We start from the raw sequence: 20,554 nt of genomic DNA on the forward strand, positions 1-20,554 counted from the left end.
AGAAATTTAAGTGGCAAACATCGACTGAGTGATTAATTTTTGGAAGAATGGTGTACCTCCATCCAGTACAATTCTAGAGATTGATTCATGTGTACAAACCACTGTTTTTGTGGTGACCCAACACCTTACCAAGAGACTGTCATTTATTACCCTTCTGCATATAAACTACAATTACAGGTAAGATACAGAAATCCTTTATATAGAAATAGAAATACAAGCTATTCAATCAGTTTTTAAGTAAACATAAAAAAACAAAAAAAGTATAAAAAATATATTGTTGTTTACAAAAAAATGTTTCATAATATATAAGCTTGATTGTCTAAGGCTGTAGATTCAGGAGGTTAGGTAGACCTCAAAAAGACTGGCAACTGAGTGCATCCGGTAAAAGATCCCGAAAGGCAGTCCAACATTAATCACAGCCACCCACATGCTAAACTGGTAGAACTGCTCTCCAAGTGGGTTGTCAAACTGTGGCCGTGCGCCGAAGGCAGGCATGATCCAAAGCTGTAAATAAAATTAACAATGTTTAGATGTGGCTCTTTCAAAATAGAGTTCACGAAGAATGTGTGAAAAGCAAACAAAAAACATCCAGTGAGCGGCAGGGCTGCAAGCAGAAATACCTCGAGAACATTTTGGAAGAGATGCACAGACTGCTTGAATGAACACTGTTTTCAACAGGAGTGGGCACACATTTTTTTTTCTAATATTAAACTGCCTGGTATCTATGAGGCTTGTGCATAGAATCTGAGAATGCTGTCTGGTCAAATACCAGTCTGGCTGTTCTCCTGTGACTTCTCATCAAGGAATTTCTGCCTGTAGAATAACCGTTTACTGGGTGTTCTTGTGTTTGATTTGAACATTAAATGAAAGACTTGACTTAATCTACATGATTTGTGCTGCAACATGATTGGCTGTTTTGGATCACTGCATAAATGAAGAAGAAACCGGTATATCAGCTAAGTGTTTTTAATATGTTATATTGATTATTAATATCTAATGTAATAAAAATAAAGAAACTCACAATAATGTTTGAAAGCAGCAGGAACAATGAGACCTCCTTGAGAAGTTTTCTCTTCCAGGGCAGGGGCTTGTGGACCGAGATGGCGATCGAGCCACGAGGCGTGAGCACGTTGCTGGACCGCCTGCTCTCATCATGCGCTTGCAAAGCAAGCAGATTGGAGAAGATGCTGGCACGGCGTGTGTCCTGGTGTGGTTCTCGCCGCAAACCTTCAATGATGAACACGTTCTGTACACAAAGCTCGACTACAGTGAGTACACTCCAGGTCAGGTTGAGTGCATTGACCAGGCCTCCCACACCAATCGCTAATACGGCCACAACTGTGAAGTATGAGACAGTGAGCTGGCCTACAGATGCACCCACTAACAGCCCTACGTCTAGGCTGCGTGTTGGGTTCTTGCCAACTGCATGCTCACGCTGCTCCAGCCGGTACATAGCGCAACCAATTCCTGCTGCCACAGTCATCAGGACCACTGTGGTTGTGTTGGCAGCATAGTACAAGATGAGAGCCATCTCTTTCTTATCTTTGTCTTCAGATGATACATCAACCTCATATACCACAAAAATGGTCAAGCCAGCCACCAACACCAGCAGGCCACAGGCTGGGCCTATTAGTACATCACGCATGCGGAAGCGGTGCTCTTGATGCCCGTGGTCATCCACTAGCCTGCCCACATTTTTCCACATTACATAAGTCATGGCCGAGGCAAACAGGCTGTACTCTATGTTGAATGGATAGAGGTAATAGTAGGCTTCTTCGAAGATGCTGCATGCCGTGATGCTGCATACACAACCATCGTCAGGAGAACTAGCTGAAAAATATAGGAATGATTTTAAAATTGGAATGATGTTACTTTTGCATTTTTTATTTTTTTTTTGGACAATGGACCTGGTTTAAAGGACATTGCAGAACAGAATCCTTACTTCCTAATGTAAATGCCAAAGTGGACATTGTTGGACATAAACACCCTGAGACAGCAAAAACTCAAGACTGTAACCAGCCACAAAGGTTGATCTATTAACACCAGATAGTGGGATTACAGGTCATTACCATAAGTGTATACTATAAAGTCAACCAATAGTATGTTATGTATGAGCGTCATATAATTTATGATTATAGTAGCTATTCTCAGGTATGAAGCTACAGTATCCAAAAGATATCCACTTGAGAAAGAGTATGATTCTAACTTGGTTGTGTAGTATATCCATGTGGAATATGCAGCTACACAAAATGAGTTTCAGGTTGTGAGTACCATAAGATCCTTCAGTATTGGCATGTTCTTTGCCCTAGCATCTACAACTTACTAGCATTAATCATCATACATTAGTTGCCCTAAGTAGCATTAAATCATTTTATTAGTTCATAATGATTTGCTTGACTTGAAAATAAACAATTTTTATGTCTTACAATGGCACAGAAGCATGACCTTATATGTTTCCCAATTAAAAAATCTAGCTTTAAGCAGTTTATGAATTAATATTGACCACAAAATTGCACACCACCAAACTCTATACCCTGGAAAAGCTTTGTTGCATAGCACTTCCCCCTGTCTGGACAATTAAATGAAATCATTACTCATTAAAACTGTATTTTAAAGTAACAATAAACAGCTTGTGCAGCTGCAGGCCTAGAAATTTTAACTTAAACCCATGTTGAGTATATATTATTAAAAAAGAATGAACACAAACTAGTGTAAGTAAATAACTTATTCGAGCATATAACGATGGAAAAAGCCTACCTCTAATTGAGAGACCCCTGAGGCCAAGGGTATCATTGGGATACACTGTTTGATGGAGAGATTCATCTGTCACTGCTGACATCCATAGCATCAGGTTTGTGGCCAAGGTGAGCATCAGCCCAGAGCTAGACAAACACAGAAGACCAATCTTAACTTCTAAAGCACAGCATCATTGAAGGGTCTCTATAGTTCAGAAGTGCATCTTATATTGTCACAAATGCCTCAGCCAGACACTGGATCACATTAACAGCTCTACCATTTGCAGCGAATAATTAAAACACTACTGCCACACTTACCGAGTTACGTTCCTCTGTGCTTGGACACAGTCCTTGGCGTGGAGCCAGAGAAAGTATGTCTGTAATGTAGAAGGAAATCAGATTCACAAAATTGGTTACAAATAATACAGTGAACAGAGCAATGGCATTATTTAGTGGTCTGTGGGCACCTCACCTGCACCAGAATAAACATGGCTTGCACAGTGGGGAAGACGATTTTCACAGGTGAGTCACAGTGAATGTGACCCACGTAAAAGGCGATCTTAAAAACGTCCATGATTAAGCTGCAGATACCAAACAGCACCAAGCCACCTAATGAAGAGGCATAAGCAGACCATTTATTTACTGTGGAGTATGGGATATCTCAATACTGATAAATTCTCAAATATGAGGAGCCACAAGGTGTTTATTTGTCTAAAGATTCACACCTCTGAGAGTAGTGCTTGTTCTAACATTTTTTCATTTTAATAACACTTAACCTTTAGTTGTTTCTCAGTCACTGTTCCAGATAAATTGTATTAATTTAACATGATTAAAAAAATTTGAATTTAACATAAAAAAAAGATTGTGTTCTGTGGAGATGCTTATTTTTATCTTTGGAAGGAGTGTCAGCTCTTTGTAGCCTGCAGACTATAACTACTAGAATGAAGTGTAACAATATTTTCTGTCATCATACTTTTATTGTTAGATTATAGTTACAATTAATGTTGTTGAACATCAGGGAAACAAACCACAAAGTCATGAACACTTTCCTAAGCAGCTATCGATTGTTTTAGTAATCGAGTATTCTACCGATTATTCCATCGATTAATCGAGTAAACGAATAAGAAGTACTTTTTCTTTATTAAAGAGCAATGCTAAAATACAAGAGGAAATAAAATGAGTCTCTTTAAATTTACAAATAAATTGTTTCCTTTTTAGAAAAAAATAACATTTTAATTTCTGGAATTGAATACAAGAATATCTGTGAAAACTAAACCCATTTAATGCATTTAATTGCCATATCACATCAAAATGCAAATATATAAATACAAATATAGGAATCTATTTCAAATGACTTAAAAAAATTAATAAATAAATAAAATAAAAAAGGTAAACTCACAGTACTGTGTTCTCTTAGTTTCAATTGATGCTGAACTTTTTGGAAACTTTGTCGTTTTCTTTAACATGAATCTTATGGTAGCCCTTTTCCGCCACATAAATAAATGTTTTTTTGCCTTATTCCGATTTTTTTATCTCGCAATTCCGACTTTATTTCTTGTAAACACTAACATTTCTGGTGCATCCACTGGTATCCATGTTGGCCTGAAGTTTGAGGCTGTTGGTGTATGAACGAGGCCACTTCTGCTTCATCTGACTTGTTCTTTCCAGGGTTCGGATGCTTAGTTTAATACCATGCGATTCTATTGATTGTAGCCTATTTGATTTTCATGAGTAAACATTTCTGGCACTACAGAGGGGGTGACAATGCCTGATTGGCAACAAAAAAAAAAAAAAGAGAATTGAGAGAAGTAAATTCGGAATTATGAGGAAAAAATTCGGAATTAGGCAAACTATGTTTTCATCTGGCAGAAACAAGCGTCCATAGTGTTTAACTGTCCAGAGTGCTCCAGAGTTTAGCAGGTGGTGTGTCAGTAATAATGTGTGTCCATGGAAAAAACGCAGTGTTCCGTGTGTAGTTAAATAAACTAAACGAAGCATTGAGGTAAATTAATTTGCCTCGATTAATTTTTTGTCTTTGAATTACTCGATTTACTCGAGGAATCGTTCCAGCCTTCTTCAGCAAAATACAGACATCTGCACCTCCATTGCATACACCTGATCTTCGCTTTAGCTATTGAATAACAGTGAACACAAGAGTACCATTAACTTCAACATATTCAGTGTTCGGGAACTGCTTTCATGCTAACCGTAGTTGTAAGAGTGGTTATTCAAGTTACCATAGACATAAACCCCACATAAAAACAACGGCAGAACTGCCACTCACTGGGATCTTTCAACGCTAGAGATTGTTGTGTATATAAAATTCCTGGAAGATCAGCTTCTGAAATACTTAAACCAGACAGTTTATCATCAATAACCATACCATGGCTAATCCACTGTGTTAAAAAAATTCAGATATTTAATGCAAACCGATGTTCTTTTCCTGCATCTGCATAATTTTATGCATTGTGCTGCTTCTACATCACTGGCTGAAGTGGGACATGATCAATTTCTCCCACCTCAATGGAATTCAGAAGGTGGAGACAACTAGACACTTTGTGTTTTGGGTTGTATGTCGTGTGTATAGGTGAAGTTGGATTTGGTCCAGCTCTACACCCCTGGACTTTTGGTTCTGCAAGAAGGAGCATGCCCCAGCACTGCCAAGCTGCCACTGTCGGGCCCTTGTGCCAGGCCCTTTACCCTCTTAACACTCATGTATATATTACAAATAAACATGCGTTCTTCAAGAATTTTCTCCACGATAAGCAGGTGTACAGATGTTCTGAACAACAACAACAAACTCTTTCAACAATGTGGGTGGTGTTTACATGGTAGAGAAACCCAGCTTACCTCTGAGCCACACGGGTCCTGCGTGCGTGTCTTTGTAGAGCACGGCCTCTTCCTCGCGGCACGTGTACGCTTTATAGAAGACCATCCAGGCGGTGGTGAAGACGATCAGCACCACGAGGTAGACCTGCAGGTGCACGGTGGTTATGTGCTTCTCGTTAAACACGCTGGCGCTGACGAGGGCGCACCCGAGCACGAGCACGTTGACGAGCACGGCGCCGGAGAGCAGCCAGCCCCAGCTGCGCGACGAGTCTCTCCACGAGCCCGTGGAGGACAGGGCGATGCTGGCCGAGCGCGTCGCCCGCGCGATGTGCGTCCCTGCATGCTGGATAGTGGCGATCTGACTCTCGAGCTCAGGCTCCTCTTTGGTGCTCATCCTGCCTGCATCGAAAGACAGTGGACAATGAATGTGTATGTTCAGCTCGTGCACATCGAGCTTCAGGTTGCTGAAGTGCATTGGTGCGATTCTTCAAAGTTGTGATTGGAATATTAAAAAAACGGGCAGTAGCTCTCACATGGCAGCGCAGGTAATATAACGGTTTGCAACATCTGTGCACGTCACTAATCGCACGTGACACGTCATGCGAGGCGTGGACCGGCTTACAATATCCTACATTTTTATGCGTTTATGGTATTTTCACAATTCTCCGTATCAGTAACAAAATGTTTACAAGTGATTTCAAAAGTTTTTGTAAACCCATTTGTCAAAATTCAAAGAAGACAAGACGTTTGGAGTATAATTAACTTAAGCAGGTCAAAAAGTGCATGTAAAAAAAATGCAAAATGATAATAAAAAAATAAAAAAATAAGAAGAAGAAGAAGAAGAAGAAGAAGAAGAAGAAGAATAACAATAACAATAATAATAATAATAACAATAATAATAATAATAATAATAATAATAATAATAATAATAATAATAATGGGTAAACAGTGTAATATATTTGTCACATTTCAATAATTTTTGCTGTAGATTTGTAGATTTTGCCTGATGTCTGTTTTTTTGTTACATCAAACACCTCTTTCTTTCTTTCTTTCTTTCTTTCTTTCTTTCTTTCTTTCTTTCTTTCTTTCTTTCTTTCTTTCTTTCTTTCTTTCTTTCTTTCTTTCTTTCTTTCTTTCTTTCTTTCTTTCTTACTTATTCGTTAGTTTATTCATTCGTTCATTCATTCATTCAAGTTTTAGATAAATTGTAAAATATATCACAAACTATATAGTATGCTTCATAATGCACATTTAAAAACACCTGAGCACTAGCATTTTTTTCCAACCCTCTTGTCTGGTGGCTTTGTCTGTTTTTCATACAACCCCTTTTTCTAGTCATACAGCTATGCACTTGCATTGTTCATCATTTCGAAATCACACTGGATTAAAAAGTGTGTCAACTGAATAACTAACGAGAAAAAAATCACAAACCACAAATGAGTCCCTGAGAGTTGAAGGATTTATTAGTCTTTAAAGACTTTTTTGTAAAGTATGGGATGTTACAGGAAACCTGATGCCCTTTGGCCAAAAGGTGTTTTTTCTAAGTAATAAACCTCTCACCCCCTCATCTTTCATAATCTCAGTCAGGATAGAGGCATACGGTAAACTATGGCACCTAACACTAAGCAAAATTTCCAGCCCTAAATAGACACCTATGTGGTGTCTCCTTTAATGTATGTAATATATATTGTCTGTGGTCTATGGTCATTTAACATTACAACTTTTACAGTGTATAAATAAGTTGAATTTTAAAAAGCATTTATTAATTAATAAGATAAAGTCTTGAATGTTTTTAAACAAGGAGGCAAATCAGACCATTTCAAATGCTCTAATTCTTTACTTATCCATTCTGTTCATGTTTTCTTTATTCATTAATAAAGATGCCAGATACAGGAATTTTTGCTTGTCCCTACATGTGGACCAATAATATAGTGTAAATCTGATAAAGGTGATATACTATATGTTATTCTGAAATATTCCTTGAAAACCTAAAAGTGTGTGAGTGAAGCACATTTTTTGGCCAGGTAACAGCCAATGTTCCTGGACAACTGCTTCATGTTTGTGTTGTCCTGTTCACTAAAATAGAAGCTAGAAAGCATCATAATTTGACTTGCATCAGTCATATGGTATTTCATAAGACTTCACTCAATTTCTAACGCTATAGATAGCAGTGAATGAATGATTAATTGTAAAATCAACCAACTTTTATACTGATAAGCTTCTGTCTGATAAATGCTTTCTGAACAATGAAGTGCTTATTCTTTTACTGTTAGAAGATTTTTTTTCATGGAGATGCACAGTGTACAATTACATTTTTCTCTCACTCTTGTTCAGTTGTCACTGATCTTAACAGCATGCAGTTAAGAGGAAATGGGACGGTATTCTGACCCACAGAAACTTTGAACCTTTTGGATGATAAAACACTTTTAAAGCTAAAACCCAAATGAAGATTATTTTTTTCATTTGTTGCTGCACGTTCGAATAAACCGCAGAAAGACCAAGCTAACTCTGCAGTATGTGAAACACCGAACAAAGAACTCTTTAAATGTGGCTTTGTACTACTGAAACTGTTCTAACATGCAGAGGTGTGAACCAGATTAAATGAAATGGTCAGTTTGATAACACTGTTTGACCTGTGAGGTTATTTTTCAACTGAGCATCGATAACATTTAAGAAAGAAACCTGTTCTCTTGTATTTTGCAAAGAAAACAGACTATTCAACCACCATGTTTATATAAGCCAATTCGAATAGCAGGCTTTAATTATTATTGATATTGCACCCATGCATTATATACACCATGTACATCATCAAGGGAGTGAATCTGACTTGCATTCATTTTACATAAAAAAACGCATCACTGCTAATGTGACATTAAGCACATTACATAAGAAATATTGTTTGCGTTGTGCTGAATTTGTTACAATTATTTTACAGCAGTTGGTTTTCAACACATAGAAAAAATATTTGCATACATTTGTTCGCAAATCTTACCTGAAACAGCGTCTGCTGTAGAGCCTCCAATAAAGAGGAAATTGCCATGCTCATTGTTTATATATGTTCACAGGATTAAAAAGATTTACAGCCAACAAGACACAAAAAGACACTGTAATAAATAAAGATGAAAAATATCTATCGTACTTTCATGCATGACCATATATCATCCATTTAGGATCACAGTTTATGGCATAATTGCTGGAAGTGTAGCTATAATTATACATGGAGACATATAAGATTACAGCTAACAATGAGGAACATTACAGTACATTGCAGGTTAATGTTAGGTCAAAATACTCTGAATAATTTTCAGCCATGACTGATGCCAGAATATATCATTCAGCTTTTTTCTCTTTCTGCAGAACTCTGCTCTAAATGACTGCTGAGCTTAAGTATAATTTTTTAAAGATGTCTATTGTGATTATTAGTTATGTAAAATTTTTATACCAAATAATTATACCAAAGTTGTTTTGAACCTGATGAGTCAGAATATGGATTAATTTTTAATAACAGCTGTGCTGGCTATAAGAATAGAATAGAATAGAATAGAATAGAATAGAATAGATATTATTTGTCACACATACATTACAACACAGTAAAAAAATTATTTGCATATGCCAGCTTGATTGGAACATGGGGTCAAAGCACAGAGTCAACCATGATATAGCAAACCTGGAGCACAGAGGGTTAAGGGCCTTGCTCAAGAGCCCAAGAGTGGCAGCTTGGTGACTATGATTTACATCGTGTAAATGTCTATTTGTAATACATAATTGTAATAGGTAATTAACAGGGATTCCTAATGAATAAATTATGATAATTATCTGATTAAAAATGTTGTTAATCACCAACTCAAAATTTATTGTCATTGACATGGTGAAGTTTACTCTAGGATTATGTTTATTTAACCTTTCTAGAAGCTCGTGTATCAGTGCTTTCTAACAGCCAGAGATAAAGCTGTAACTTTAGGGTTTCAACCACTGGATGAAAGACTTTGTACTTTGTGATTGCTCTGTGATTTGACAAACCCTGTGCTTTTGTCTGAACTTTAAGAAGGAGAAAAGGGTATGCAGGTGAGAGAACTATATAACTTTAACTATAAATGTAACTATAAATGGTCAAAAAGCATTAAATGAGAGGAAAATAATATAAAAAATAAACGACACCAAAGAGGTAACAGTAAATCAATGTTTGTTACACAATTCTGTCCTTTATTTTATGTTTTGTATATCAATATACATACTTTTTCTTTTTTAGTTAATCTACCATTTATTGTTTGTCTTTGTGTTTACACACTCAAACCCTCGATCATTTTGAATCACTGGTCTGCACACTGATAATACAGGACAATCACCAAGAAACCCAGTGTGAGGAAAGTTCACAAAAATCACCTTAGATCCAGTAAACAAACTATTCTCCACGGTGCCTTCTGGCAAACGCTGTAGCGAGATTCAATTAAATTCAGTTGTATTTGTGTACCGCTTTACAAAATGGACATTGTCCTAAAGCAGCTTTACAGAGATTAATAGGTTATAAAATTTTAATTTATAAATTTAGTGACTATAAGTTTATCCATAAAGAGTGAGCCAGTGGCGACAATGGCAATTAAAAACTCCCTGAAATGGAATGAGGAAGAAACCAGAGGTTCAGAGGAACCAGACTGAAAAAGGAACACATCCTCATCTGGGTGTCTCCAAATGTATTTTTATAATAGATCCATCATTGTTGATGTGTACTGTTCAGTGTTAGGTGATTAAATGCAGAACTGTCTATGCAAATTGCAGCTCTAACTCATTGTAGTGAACTGTTTATATTAAATTACAGTCTGAACTCATCCTCATAGTCCTTAAGTTTCTCAGTAACTTCATGGATCATGAATCTTTCTTCAAGGATCCGGTCACAGCCCAGCAGTCTGAGGAACGGTTTAGGCTGCATGCTATTAGGTTAATAGTCATGTAGGCGTGTTAATTTCCATACCCAGTGTCACTGAAACACTTTATATACTCTTTTCAGTGATGGTCACTTTACACGTCACGGGCCCGTTTTGTCTCGTGCTCATTTTGTGCCTACAAATTGCATGATCTTTTCCATAAGGTCGTGGTAAATATCACTGATGGGATCTCACTGATCCGCGCGTACAGGAGGACCACGCCGCTGCCCAGGCCACGCCCCCGGGGGCGCTTGCGTCTACGGTGTCCATGGAAACCGTCGCGAGCGTTCCCCGGGCCGCTCCGTACACAAGGCCTGTATAGAGACAGCTGACTGTGGTCCGGTGCTGATGACTGAGCCCTGGAGTGAAAAACCTCAAGCATAATGGAGGCCGAAGTTCGAGAGCAACATGAATGACAAGTACCACAGGGCAGCGCGGGACGGCTACCTGGACTTGCTAAAAGAGGCCACGCGGAAGGACCTGAACGCGCCGGACGAAGATGGCATGACACCGACACTCTGGGCCGCGTACCACGGCAACCTGGACGCGCTCAGACTCATTGTGGCGAGAGGGTAAGCTTTTCGCTTCAGCTTACACCTGCTTCTCTCTTTCAGAGCTTAAAGAATTAGTTTAAACGAGTGCCAGTTCTGCAGGAAACCGAGGAGCTCGAATATATGCAGTACATCTGCATAGCACCGCACTGAACAGTCTCTATACAGTTCTCTGCCATTGTAACGGTACACTATCATACTACATACTAGCCCAATGCATACTACCATACTTAGTAGTGCGCCAGGTTAATATATTGCTTTGCCTTTGTAATTGCATGCTACCATATTAAATAGTAGGCCAGGTTAAAATAATATTCTGCCATTGTAACGGCACACTAACATACTAAATACTAGCCACATGCATACTACCATACTAAATAGTCAGCCAGGTTAATACATTGCTTTGCCTATGTAATTGCATACTACCATAATAAATAATAGGCCAGGTTAAAACAGTACTCTGCCATTGTGAATCTATACTACTATAATAAACAGTAGGCCAGGTTAATACAGTGCACTGCCATTATAATTGCACACTATCATATTAAATACTAGCCCAATGCATACTACCATACTTAGTAGGGCGCCAGGTTAATACATTGCTTTGCCTTTGTAATTGTATGCTATCAAATAAATAGTAAGCCAGGTTAAAATAATATTCTGCCATTGTAACGGCACACTAACATACGAAATACTAGCCAAATGCAAACTACCATACTAAATAGTCAGTCAGGTTAATACATTGCTTTGCCTTTGTAATTGCATGCTACCATAATAAATAGTAGGTGAGGTTAAAATAATATTCTGCCATTGTAACAGCACACTAACATACTAACCACTAGCCATATGCATACTACTATACTAAATAGTAGGCCAGGTTAATACAATACTCTGCCCTTGTAATTGCATACTACTATACTAAATAGTAGGCCAGGTTAATACAATACTCTGCCCTTGTAATTGCATACTACCATACTAAATAGTAGGCTCTGCCAAAACAGTACTCTGCCATTGTAATTGCGTACTACCATACTATATAATAAGCCAGGTTCAAACAGTACACTGCCATGGTAATTACATAGTACCATTCTAAATATTAGGCCAGGTTAAAACAATATTCTGCCATATTAAATAGCATCCTCTGTCAGTTAGCACACTGCCACTGTAACAGCATAATAGTGTACTGTAGTCTGCAGAATAGGTTGAAAGAACACAACATTCTTCAATATTAAATAGCAGCCTATTTCAAAATATACTTCACTGCGCTTGTAACAGTACGCTACTCTTTTAAGCATATTTCGTACTAATGACTAGGCTAAAATGTTATTCTGATGTCACATCTCCATGCTTCCATACTAAATAGAATAATCTGCCATTGTAACTTTTAAATAGTAGCACACTAAACAGTAGCCAAGGTCAAAACCGTACTGAGCTATTATAATGGTGTACAAAACTATTGTGCTAAATTTTAGCCTATGCTAAAACAGTAGCCTGCCAATACTAAATGGTAGCCTGTATTGAAATTATAGTTTTTTTGTGGTAACTGCATATTACTATATTAATCAGTGGTTTGATGTTGCATCAGCATATTGCCTTACTAAGCAGTATCCTGTGTTATAATAGTAGCCTGTCTTTCTAACAGCAAAAATCTAACTACATAATTGGTCAAAGATGATCACAACTGTTGTATTTGCATACTATCAGGTTAATGCAACGCATACTACTATTTCAACAAGCAGTATAGTATGGAAGAATGCCACGTTCCCGAAGAACTGAACATTGACCATGATGTCCCTCTTCAGTTTACGACCTGTTCCAACGCAAAAAATATCCGGTTATTATCCAATCTATCACGTGTCTGACAGTACATTATATCATTCAGGTCATTTTACACTTCTTATCCACTTTTCTTTTAAGCTAAAAGGTTTATATGGGATGCGGTTCTTCATTTTAAAGAAATAATTCATGATACCATTAACCGCAGCATGTAAACCAATCATGTCAGATCTATTTTTGACCCGTCTCATCGACAAATAACAGAAGTCCTGCACTGCTGGAGCGAATCAGCAAGTAGACTTATATTTAAAGTTTATATTTAAGTATTTAGAGTTTGTTATATAATGATGTTTATTTAGGTGTCCACTGCAGACCTTTTGTAACAAGAACATGGGAAGGGTTGTTATTATTAGACAACAGACAAGTGCCTTTTTTCGCAATCTTTCTGGCTGACCAGTTTTCCTTTCCTGGTCCAAGGGTTCCATTGAAAGAGATGAATTGGTAAAAGTCCTCAAAAGGTTAATTTGGCTTCTGTGGAAACTATTGAAAGGCACCAGTTATCATCTGATCTCTTCCATGCAAACCAGTATTAAGTGCCATGTGCACAGGCTGTTCAACACACCTCCACGCTGGTAACGGGAGCAATTACGGTAGGTTCCTTTGGTGTGCTGGTCTCTTGGGCATGTTCTCTTTTGTCTTTCAGGAAATGCATGCCAGGACACAGTGCATGCCAGGAGCCATGGCATGAGTTCCCACCACAGCCATAATATGAGACAAGTCTATAACACAAAGCACAAGACAGAAAAGTCTGTTTTCCCAGCTTAATTTATTGAGGCATAAACCACTAATGTCATTAAAGCAGACATTTACAGTCTGTACTGGATCATATAGCAGTCAGCACTTTTGAGATTACAGTATAGACGTCCGATCAAGTGACCGGTTTTATAGCACAATCTATCTCACCAGGCACTTGGGTAATGATGACCGCACGAGATACAGTGTTCTCTGTAAGCTTCATTAGAGTTGTTTTTGAGCTCTTCTCTTTACTGTACACAAACGGTGCAGGTTAAAAATGTGGGAGTTGTTACGCAAAAGCCCACTCTTTTCCCATTCTAGAACAGTTGTATAACATCTGCAAAGGGGTTCTTTTTTCAGCCAGTCATGACAAACCCCTTTGCTCAAATGTCCTGAACTTCTTAACACACATCGCAACAGCAGAAAAGCAGCCCTATTCTGTTTGTTCTTTCATGATGATCAAAATGATCTGCAAATGCAAACTGAGATACTGCGATAACCTGTCAAAGAGAAGGTTGAAATCAGGGTCAGACCAGTTAGCAGGGGATAATCCTAGTACTGGCCATGTCCAGTGCTGCACACAGGTTCACTGACATCTGTGAAAACCTCGCAGCTTTGCTCATCTATAATGCACAACTGCCAGGTCTTGTCTGGAGTCCATAAAGTATTAATAGGAGCTACAGCAGTATGAGTCACACGGAGCCTGGTGGGATCCAGGCCAAGAGTTGAACACAGCAGTCTCATTGCAATAAAATGCTAACGTGGGGTCACTTCCCTTCCAATAAATATAGTCATGTATGTAGATGTATAGAGCATAGAAAACTTTAAATTAATAGCATTTTGTGCTTTTATTAAAGCACAAGTACCTTTACTCCAAACATGTTGCTTAATAAAGTAGGTGGAACACTATTGTATTGGACATCTTTGTAGGCAGTATCAGTACATTTTTCATTTACTTGAATCAGGGGACCCCAGACTGCACCCCAGACATCCTCATCATACATCAGTACTTGACTTTTCTAACACCCCTGTGAGTGAATGAGCATAAACCTTTACATCCACACTCCAAAGTCCAGTGGAACAACTCCCTAGAAGAGTGAATGTTATTATAACAGCAAATGGGGACTAAATTTGGAATTGGATGTTTGAAAAAGCACATATGAATATTATGGTCTGGTGTCCACAAACCTCTGTCCATATAGTGTATGTAATAAGCAAGTCAAAACTTTGAATTTTTGACAAATTCAAAAGTAATATTTCTGAAAATAAATCACCTGTATTTGTATTATTTCTAAAATGCTACGTTAATTCAATCATACAATTGCACCATTTCTTAGTTGGTTGGTTTGTTTCCAGTTATTTGCGATGGTCATGTGCTCAATAAAGAAAGATTAGTCTTTCGATGTAGTCTTTACTGCATCCTGTAAACTTGACTAGGAAAAGTACAGGATGTTTTCAGTGTACGAAGGCAGCTGTGAATCATCTTTTAAGAGAAATTGTGTTGTGAAAGTTTTGGCACTGAAGTTTCTAGAATTCATTTATTTAAAGTATTACTGTCAATGTCGATGTCATATCTTGTTTGACTGCACTCATTTGGATTGGTTTGAACTTGATACCTATCTCAAAGTTATAAATGAGAAACTGCACTGAGCTTCCTGAAGAGAAGAAAAACACTGTTACCGGTCTGAGTCAGAGAACATGTTATCAGAGACATAAAAGCTGTCTGGTTTTGCCACCATTCAGTGATATCTGTTATTTGTCTGTTTTCTGTGGCTATACATCTGTGAAAAGGAATTCAGGTGACATCACCGTAAGTGCAATCCTACCGGTCTTCCCTGCAAGAAGATACTCATAGAGTTACTAACCAGGCAAGCCGAGGGTCAAATAACACATACTGTCCCAGAACTCCGGTTCAGCTCCATTGGCGATGAACCTTCGGTCACAGGTTGTGAACAATGAATCATAGTCTGTAATAGGGGCAAGTACAGTAGGGGGTATTAATGTCTCTGTGGGATTCCAGAGATTGTTCTTAAGCAAGATTTTGTTGCATATTTCTATTTGCCAATGTTGTTAATGACCATTTCATTATAATAATACTCCGACATAGTCAAACACCTCCATATAATAATATTATAAATAATTCATTATCTTCTCTGATCCTGTGCATCTTTTAAAGACAATGGTAGAGTTTTGAAGGACAATTAAAGTACAACCTGGTCCTATGTTGGTAATATCTTCAGGTAATCTCTCAACTGTACTCCATACCGTTTTCACAAAGGAATTACTTCCTTATGCCAGCCGACAAATCAAGCCAGAAGTTGCAGTGCAAAGTGTCTTCCTGGATTTTTTTTTTTACTGGTTGTTTGTCTTCCCTGCTACTGTTTTAGTGGGAATCCTGACAAGTGTGACATATGGGGAAACACGCCGCTCCACCTGGCCGCTTCCAATGGCCATCTCAACTGCCTGTCCTTCCTAGTGTCCTTTGGTGCAAACACGTGGTGTCTAGACAATGATTACCACACACCTCTGGACATGGCTGCCACTAAAAACCACATGGACTGTGTACGATACCTGGACTCCATTGCTGCCAAGCAGACAGCTCTCAACCCCAAGCTGGTGGCCAAGTTGAAAGACAGAGCCTTCCGGGATGCTGAGCGTCGCATCAAAGACTGCGTCAAGATGCAGCACAAGCACCACCGTCGCATGGAGCGCAGGTTCCAGAAGGAAGCCACGGATGCTTCTCTTTCGGATGCAATGAGCTTCTCCAGCTACACCAGCAGCACTTTTAGCCGCAAGCTGCACCCCTTAAACACTGCCACCAGCGTGCCATACTCACAGGTCAGCCTCATTTGTCTTTGTGTGTCAGTTTTCTTTGTGTAGTCTCTCCGAGTAATCATAAAGCTAAACAAGAATTAAAGCTCAAAGCCAGCATTTTAATTTCCAATGTCCTAGGCTACCCTCCATGCCACAGCCAGGGGTAAAACGAAGATCCAGAAGAAGTTGGAAAAGAAGAAGCAGGGTGATGGGACCTTCAAGATCTATGAGGATGGGAGGAAGAGTGTGCGCTCTCTTTCCGGTCTACAGCTGGGTAATGATGTCATGTTCCTAAAGCAGGGTACCTACATACACCCAAAAGACCGGGGTCGGCGAAACGTCCGTGATATGTTCCCACGGGACAACGAAGATGCCATCTCGCGTGCCATCAGCGAGCCAGACCTTCACGGGCCAGACATGGACCACTCAGAGATCAGCACCGACTCGGGCCATGACTCACTTTTTAACCGCCCAGGCCTGGGTACCATGGTCTTTCGGCGGAACTACGTGAGTGGGGGACTCTTTGGCATAGGCTCTCGTGACGAGGGCAGCATAGCCGGCAGTGGAAGGGAACCAAATGTCCGTCTACGCAGCCGTCTTCATCGATCTTCTAGTGTAGATGAGGATAGTATTGGCAGTGCTCGAAGCCTCCAGGCAAGGAACATGGAGGAGCTTCCCTGGGATGAAGTAGAATTGGGATTGGATGATGACGATGAGCCAGAGAGCAGTACACTTGAGGTGTTCCTGGCTGCCCAGTTCATGAACGAGTTCATTCCTATTTTTAAGCGAGAGAAAATCGACCTGGATGCCCTGCTGCTGTGCTCCGACAACGACCTCAAAAGCATCCACATTCCCCTGGGTCCCCGTAAAAAGATCATCGATGCGTGTAAGAGACGCCTGGATGCCATTGAGGATCCTGACAGCATGGAAGACACAGAGTTGTAAGTTGACTCCCATGTTGTTCCCTAAATTATTTATGTTGAAAATTCATGCAAAGAGCGAGCATGACAGTAGTACCACATTTTTCGGGGATTGCTGTTATTAGCCTCCATTTTGCCAATAACTGCATAGAGATTTTCTTATGGTCATAGTAGACCTTTAAAATGGTGCTGAGTTTTTGATTTTTCAAAATGACTTTTCAAAACAAACGTCACTTGTTATGCTATTTCTCTTTACAGATAGCATAAAGGACTTGTTACTCTACAATTACGGCCATACCAATGCTACGTCTCGATTCGGGATTCAGACAGAAGTGTAACTCTTGTGTGGACTGTAAACGATCAGTGGTGCATGAATAGGAATCATTTTTGAATATCAGACGGACAATAGCACCCCCTTGACTGGCGCACACAAGGAAGTATGCATGCCAGGAATAAGTGCTGAATCAAGCTGAGCTTCCATGATTGCCATACATAATGAAAAATCCTGCTGACAAGCCTGATGAAGTCAGATCTTATCAGCATTATTCAAATGATGTGTCTGCCCCTGTGGGGCACGAGTCTTGTGCTTCCAGTGCATGCACATATCTCTGTAAATTGTAATTTTAGGCATAATGTACTGTATTATAAGATATTTTTATGATTAAGAAAAAATAAGCTGACACGAGAGACACTGCTTAAGTGATATCAAACACAGATTATACAGTAAGTCGCCAATAAACATGGCAGCAAACACTGTTGTTCCAGGTCAGTGTGAGCATGTACTAAGACCTCCATTAGTTTACATTTATCAAGCCATATTTCTGTTACAGATTTGAGGCATGGGTATTTTGGTAATACATAAATATTGCTTTTTGTTTTTTGCACTCATGCCATATTAATAGAGAGATATTACAGCATACCATTCATCCTGATATATGTATATATATATATATATATATATATATATATATATATATATATATATATATATATATATATATATGTGTGTATTTCGTATGCAGTACATACATAGCTTTCATTGGAGTTTCTTGTACATAGCTTTGGTCCATGTGTTTTGTATTATTTCATAAAATGTTGCAATAAATCATTCAAGTTAATACTAGAAAGGTATCACATTTTTATAATTATGGGCATAATTAAAGATAAAACACCTGTAATGTGGCTGTATCAGTGAAATATTTTGTAGTCATGTGGTTATGTAGATAATGCACAATACACTAAAATACAAAACACCATAAACGTGTGTGTGTGTGTTTTAATATATACAGATCTGCCTGCACAAAACTGTTTAGATAGTTGGCTGGTAATAAATAAGTGAATGGAGAATCCGCTGCAGATGCTTCCAGACAGTTTAACTGCAACATATGAATCGATCTACCATCTACCATCCCATCATGCTCTGTGACTTATATAACCCATATTTAGCGCTTCCCCAATTTCCCACACTTCCCTTAAATTTAGTACATATAAGTACACATCTTATTGTGGAATTAAGATTTCTCACTGCTCACACTCCTCACAGCACGTGCGTCACACATCCCCTTGTGGCTGAATGGGCCACATTTTAAAATCTACTGAAAAGCATTCCCTTAAGAGTGAAGGTTAATATAACGGCATAGGGGATCTACATCTAGAGTTTGGATGTTCAAAAAGTTAATATGAGTGTAACCTGTCCACATTATTGGTGGCCGTACAGTGTATGTTCTTTTGCCTGTGAAGTGCTATTAGCTATACTTTTATAACAGTAGCCTCTTTCCTGAAGATCTTATTTCTAGATAATAACTAGTGATTCACTCACAAAATGGGTGTGCTACAGTGTGCTAGAAATACTGTAAAATTGCAAAAAATGCTTACATCATGTTTACTCATAACAAATACCACTTTAGTTGTTAAGTTGTTTATCAGGTTATGGATATATGTTGGGCAATAATAAGGTCATACCAGCATTATGGCTCTCCCTACTCTGTTACAGTTTCCTTACATAATAGACCAAACATACAACGTATGCATTAGTTCTATATAAAGTTCTATCTTAAAGTAGACTAATATATTTCTTCTATTGAACACAACCAGTTTTAAAGTAAAAAGGTGAAAAGGGGTGGACCTGTAAAAATGTATACAAAACAGAACTTACACAATATCTATAATTGCAATAATCTTCTATCAAGGTGTACCAGCCGACCTTGTGCAACCTTGTAGGATGTATGCATTTGTTGCAAAACCATTACTTGACCCTCCCAATGTTTCAAAATAACCAAATACTGTAGTAAAATCATGGTCAGCTGACATGCAGCTTATTAAACAGTGCACCAATCTAATTAAATGCACGCATTAAAAAATGTGGTAAGAATCTAGAAATCACTAAAGAATCTAAATCAGTGAGTGGTCAGATATTTACATAATTATCTTTAGGGGAAGTACATTTGGTGAGCTATTGACATTTAATAAAAGAAAATATATATATACTTGTCTCTACAACAAAAAAATTATCCAGAAAAAAAGAAAAGATAGATAAAAGAGATAAATCTTTAGTTTCTCTCTCTCTCTCTCTCTCTCTCACACACACACACACACACACACACACACACACACACACAAAAAAAACATCAACACACGGATATATTTAGGAGATAATGGTAATATCAGAGTAAAGATCTGTGTGAAGACAGAAGTCTGCTCATTTATGGTGAATTCAGTTACAGAGTTAACACATCATTTATCTCTGATTGATTGACGGATGTGAAGATCCAGCAACCTTCTTATGTTTTTTGCTTGTTTTCTTCTTGTTTTTTTGCCTTCACCTTCAAAAAAAAGACTGGTACAACATGCCCGTTGAAGTGTTCCAGTTATACTGTATATACACTGTAATTATTATTATTTTTTATTTAAGAAGGAAGTAAATGGGGTGTAAATGTATCCGTGTTTCTGTAAAGGTCAGTTTTCACCCTAAAACTATACTGAAACAGGAACCAAAATGTTTTTACTGTTAAAGGGCATAGGTAAATCTATGTCATTACATGCACTGGCACACTTTTAGCAGGTCAGAAATGTACCACAGCATAATAGTTCACAGGGCGTGAATAAACTCACACTGGTTACATGGGAATACTGTATCTCAGTTTTATTTGTAATAATCAGTGTTGTGCTCGTTACTAAAAAATAGTAACTAGTTACAGTTACTCGTTACTTCA

General features: G+C 38.3%; 2 protein-coding genes across 5 annotated transcripts; one reads left to right on the forward strand and one right to left on the reverse strand.

Annotated features, from left to right (window-relative positions):
* Positions 1–125: 125 nt before the first annotated feature.
* Positions 126–8,596, reverse strand: otop2 (otopetrin 2). 3 transcript variants are annotated; one of them, XM_046866641.1, is made up of 7 exons: positions 8,557–8,596; positions 5,586–5,963; positions 3,208–3,344; positions 3,054–3,112; positions 2,758–2,882; positions 1,022–1,830; positions 126–504 (listed from the first exon to the last, which is right to left on the reverse strand). In XM_046866641.1, the coding sequence occupies exons 2-7, from the start codon at positions 5,956–5,958 to the stop codon at positions 334–336; spliced, it is 1,674 nt and encodes a 557-aa protein (XP_046722597.1). In that variant the 5' UTR covers positions 5,959–5,963; positions 8,557–8,596; the 3' UTR covers positions 126–333. The 3 variants fall into 3 exon arrangements, with proteins under 3 accessions (XP_046722597.1, XP_046722596.1, XP_046722595.1); XM_046866640.1 differs by lacking the exon at positions 8,557–8,596 and adding an exon at positions 6,098–6,146; XM_046866639.1 differs by lacking the exon at positions 8,557–8,596 and having other exon boundaries at positions 5,586–6,091.
* Positions 8,597–10,542: 1,946 nt separating this feature from the next.
* Positions 10,543–18,532, forward strand: ush1ga (Usher syndrome 1Ga (autosomal recessive)). Of its 2 annotated transcripts, XM_046866643.1 has the most exons (4): positions 10,546–11,058; positions 15,996–16,446; positions 16,561–17,363; positions 17,601–18,532. In XM_046866643.1, exons 1-4 carry the CDS (start codon positions 10,895–10,897, stop codon positions 17,602–17,604), a joined length of 1,422 nt encoding a protein of 473 aa, XP_046722599.1. In that variant the 5' UTR covers positions 10,546–10,894; the 3' UTR covers positions 17,605–18,532. The 2 variants fall into 2 exon arrangements, with proteins under 2 accessions (XP_046722600.1, XP_046722599.1); XM_046866644.1 differs by lacking the exon at positions 17,601–18,532 and having other exon boundaries at positions 10,543–11,058; positions 16,561–17,367.
* Positions 18,533–20,554: the final 2,022 nt, after the last annotated feature.

Source organism: Silurus meridionalis, chromosome 14 (assembly GCF_014805685.1).
Source record: "Silurus meridionalis isolate SWU-2019-XX chromosome 14, ASM1480568v1, whole genome shotgun sequence".
In the NCBI taxonomy this organism is placed as follows: domain Eukaryota; kingdom Metazoa; phylum Chordata; class Actinopteri; order Siluriformes; family Siluridae; genus Silurus; species Silurus meridionalis.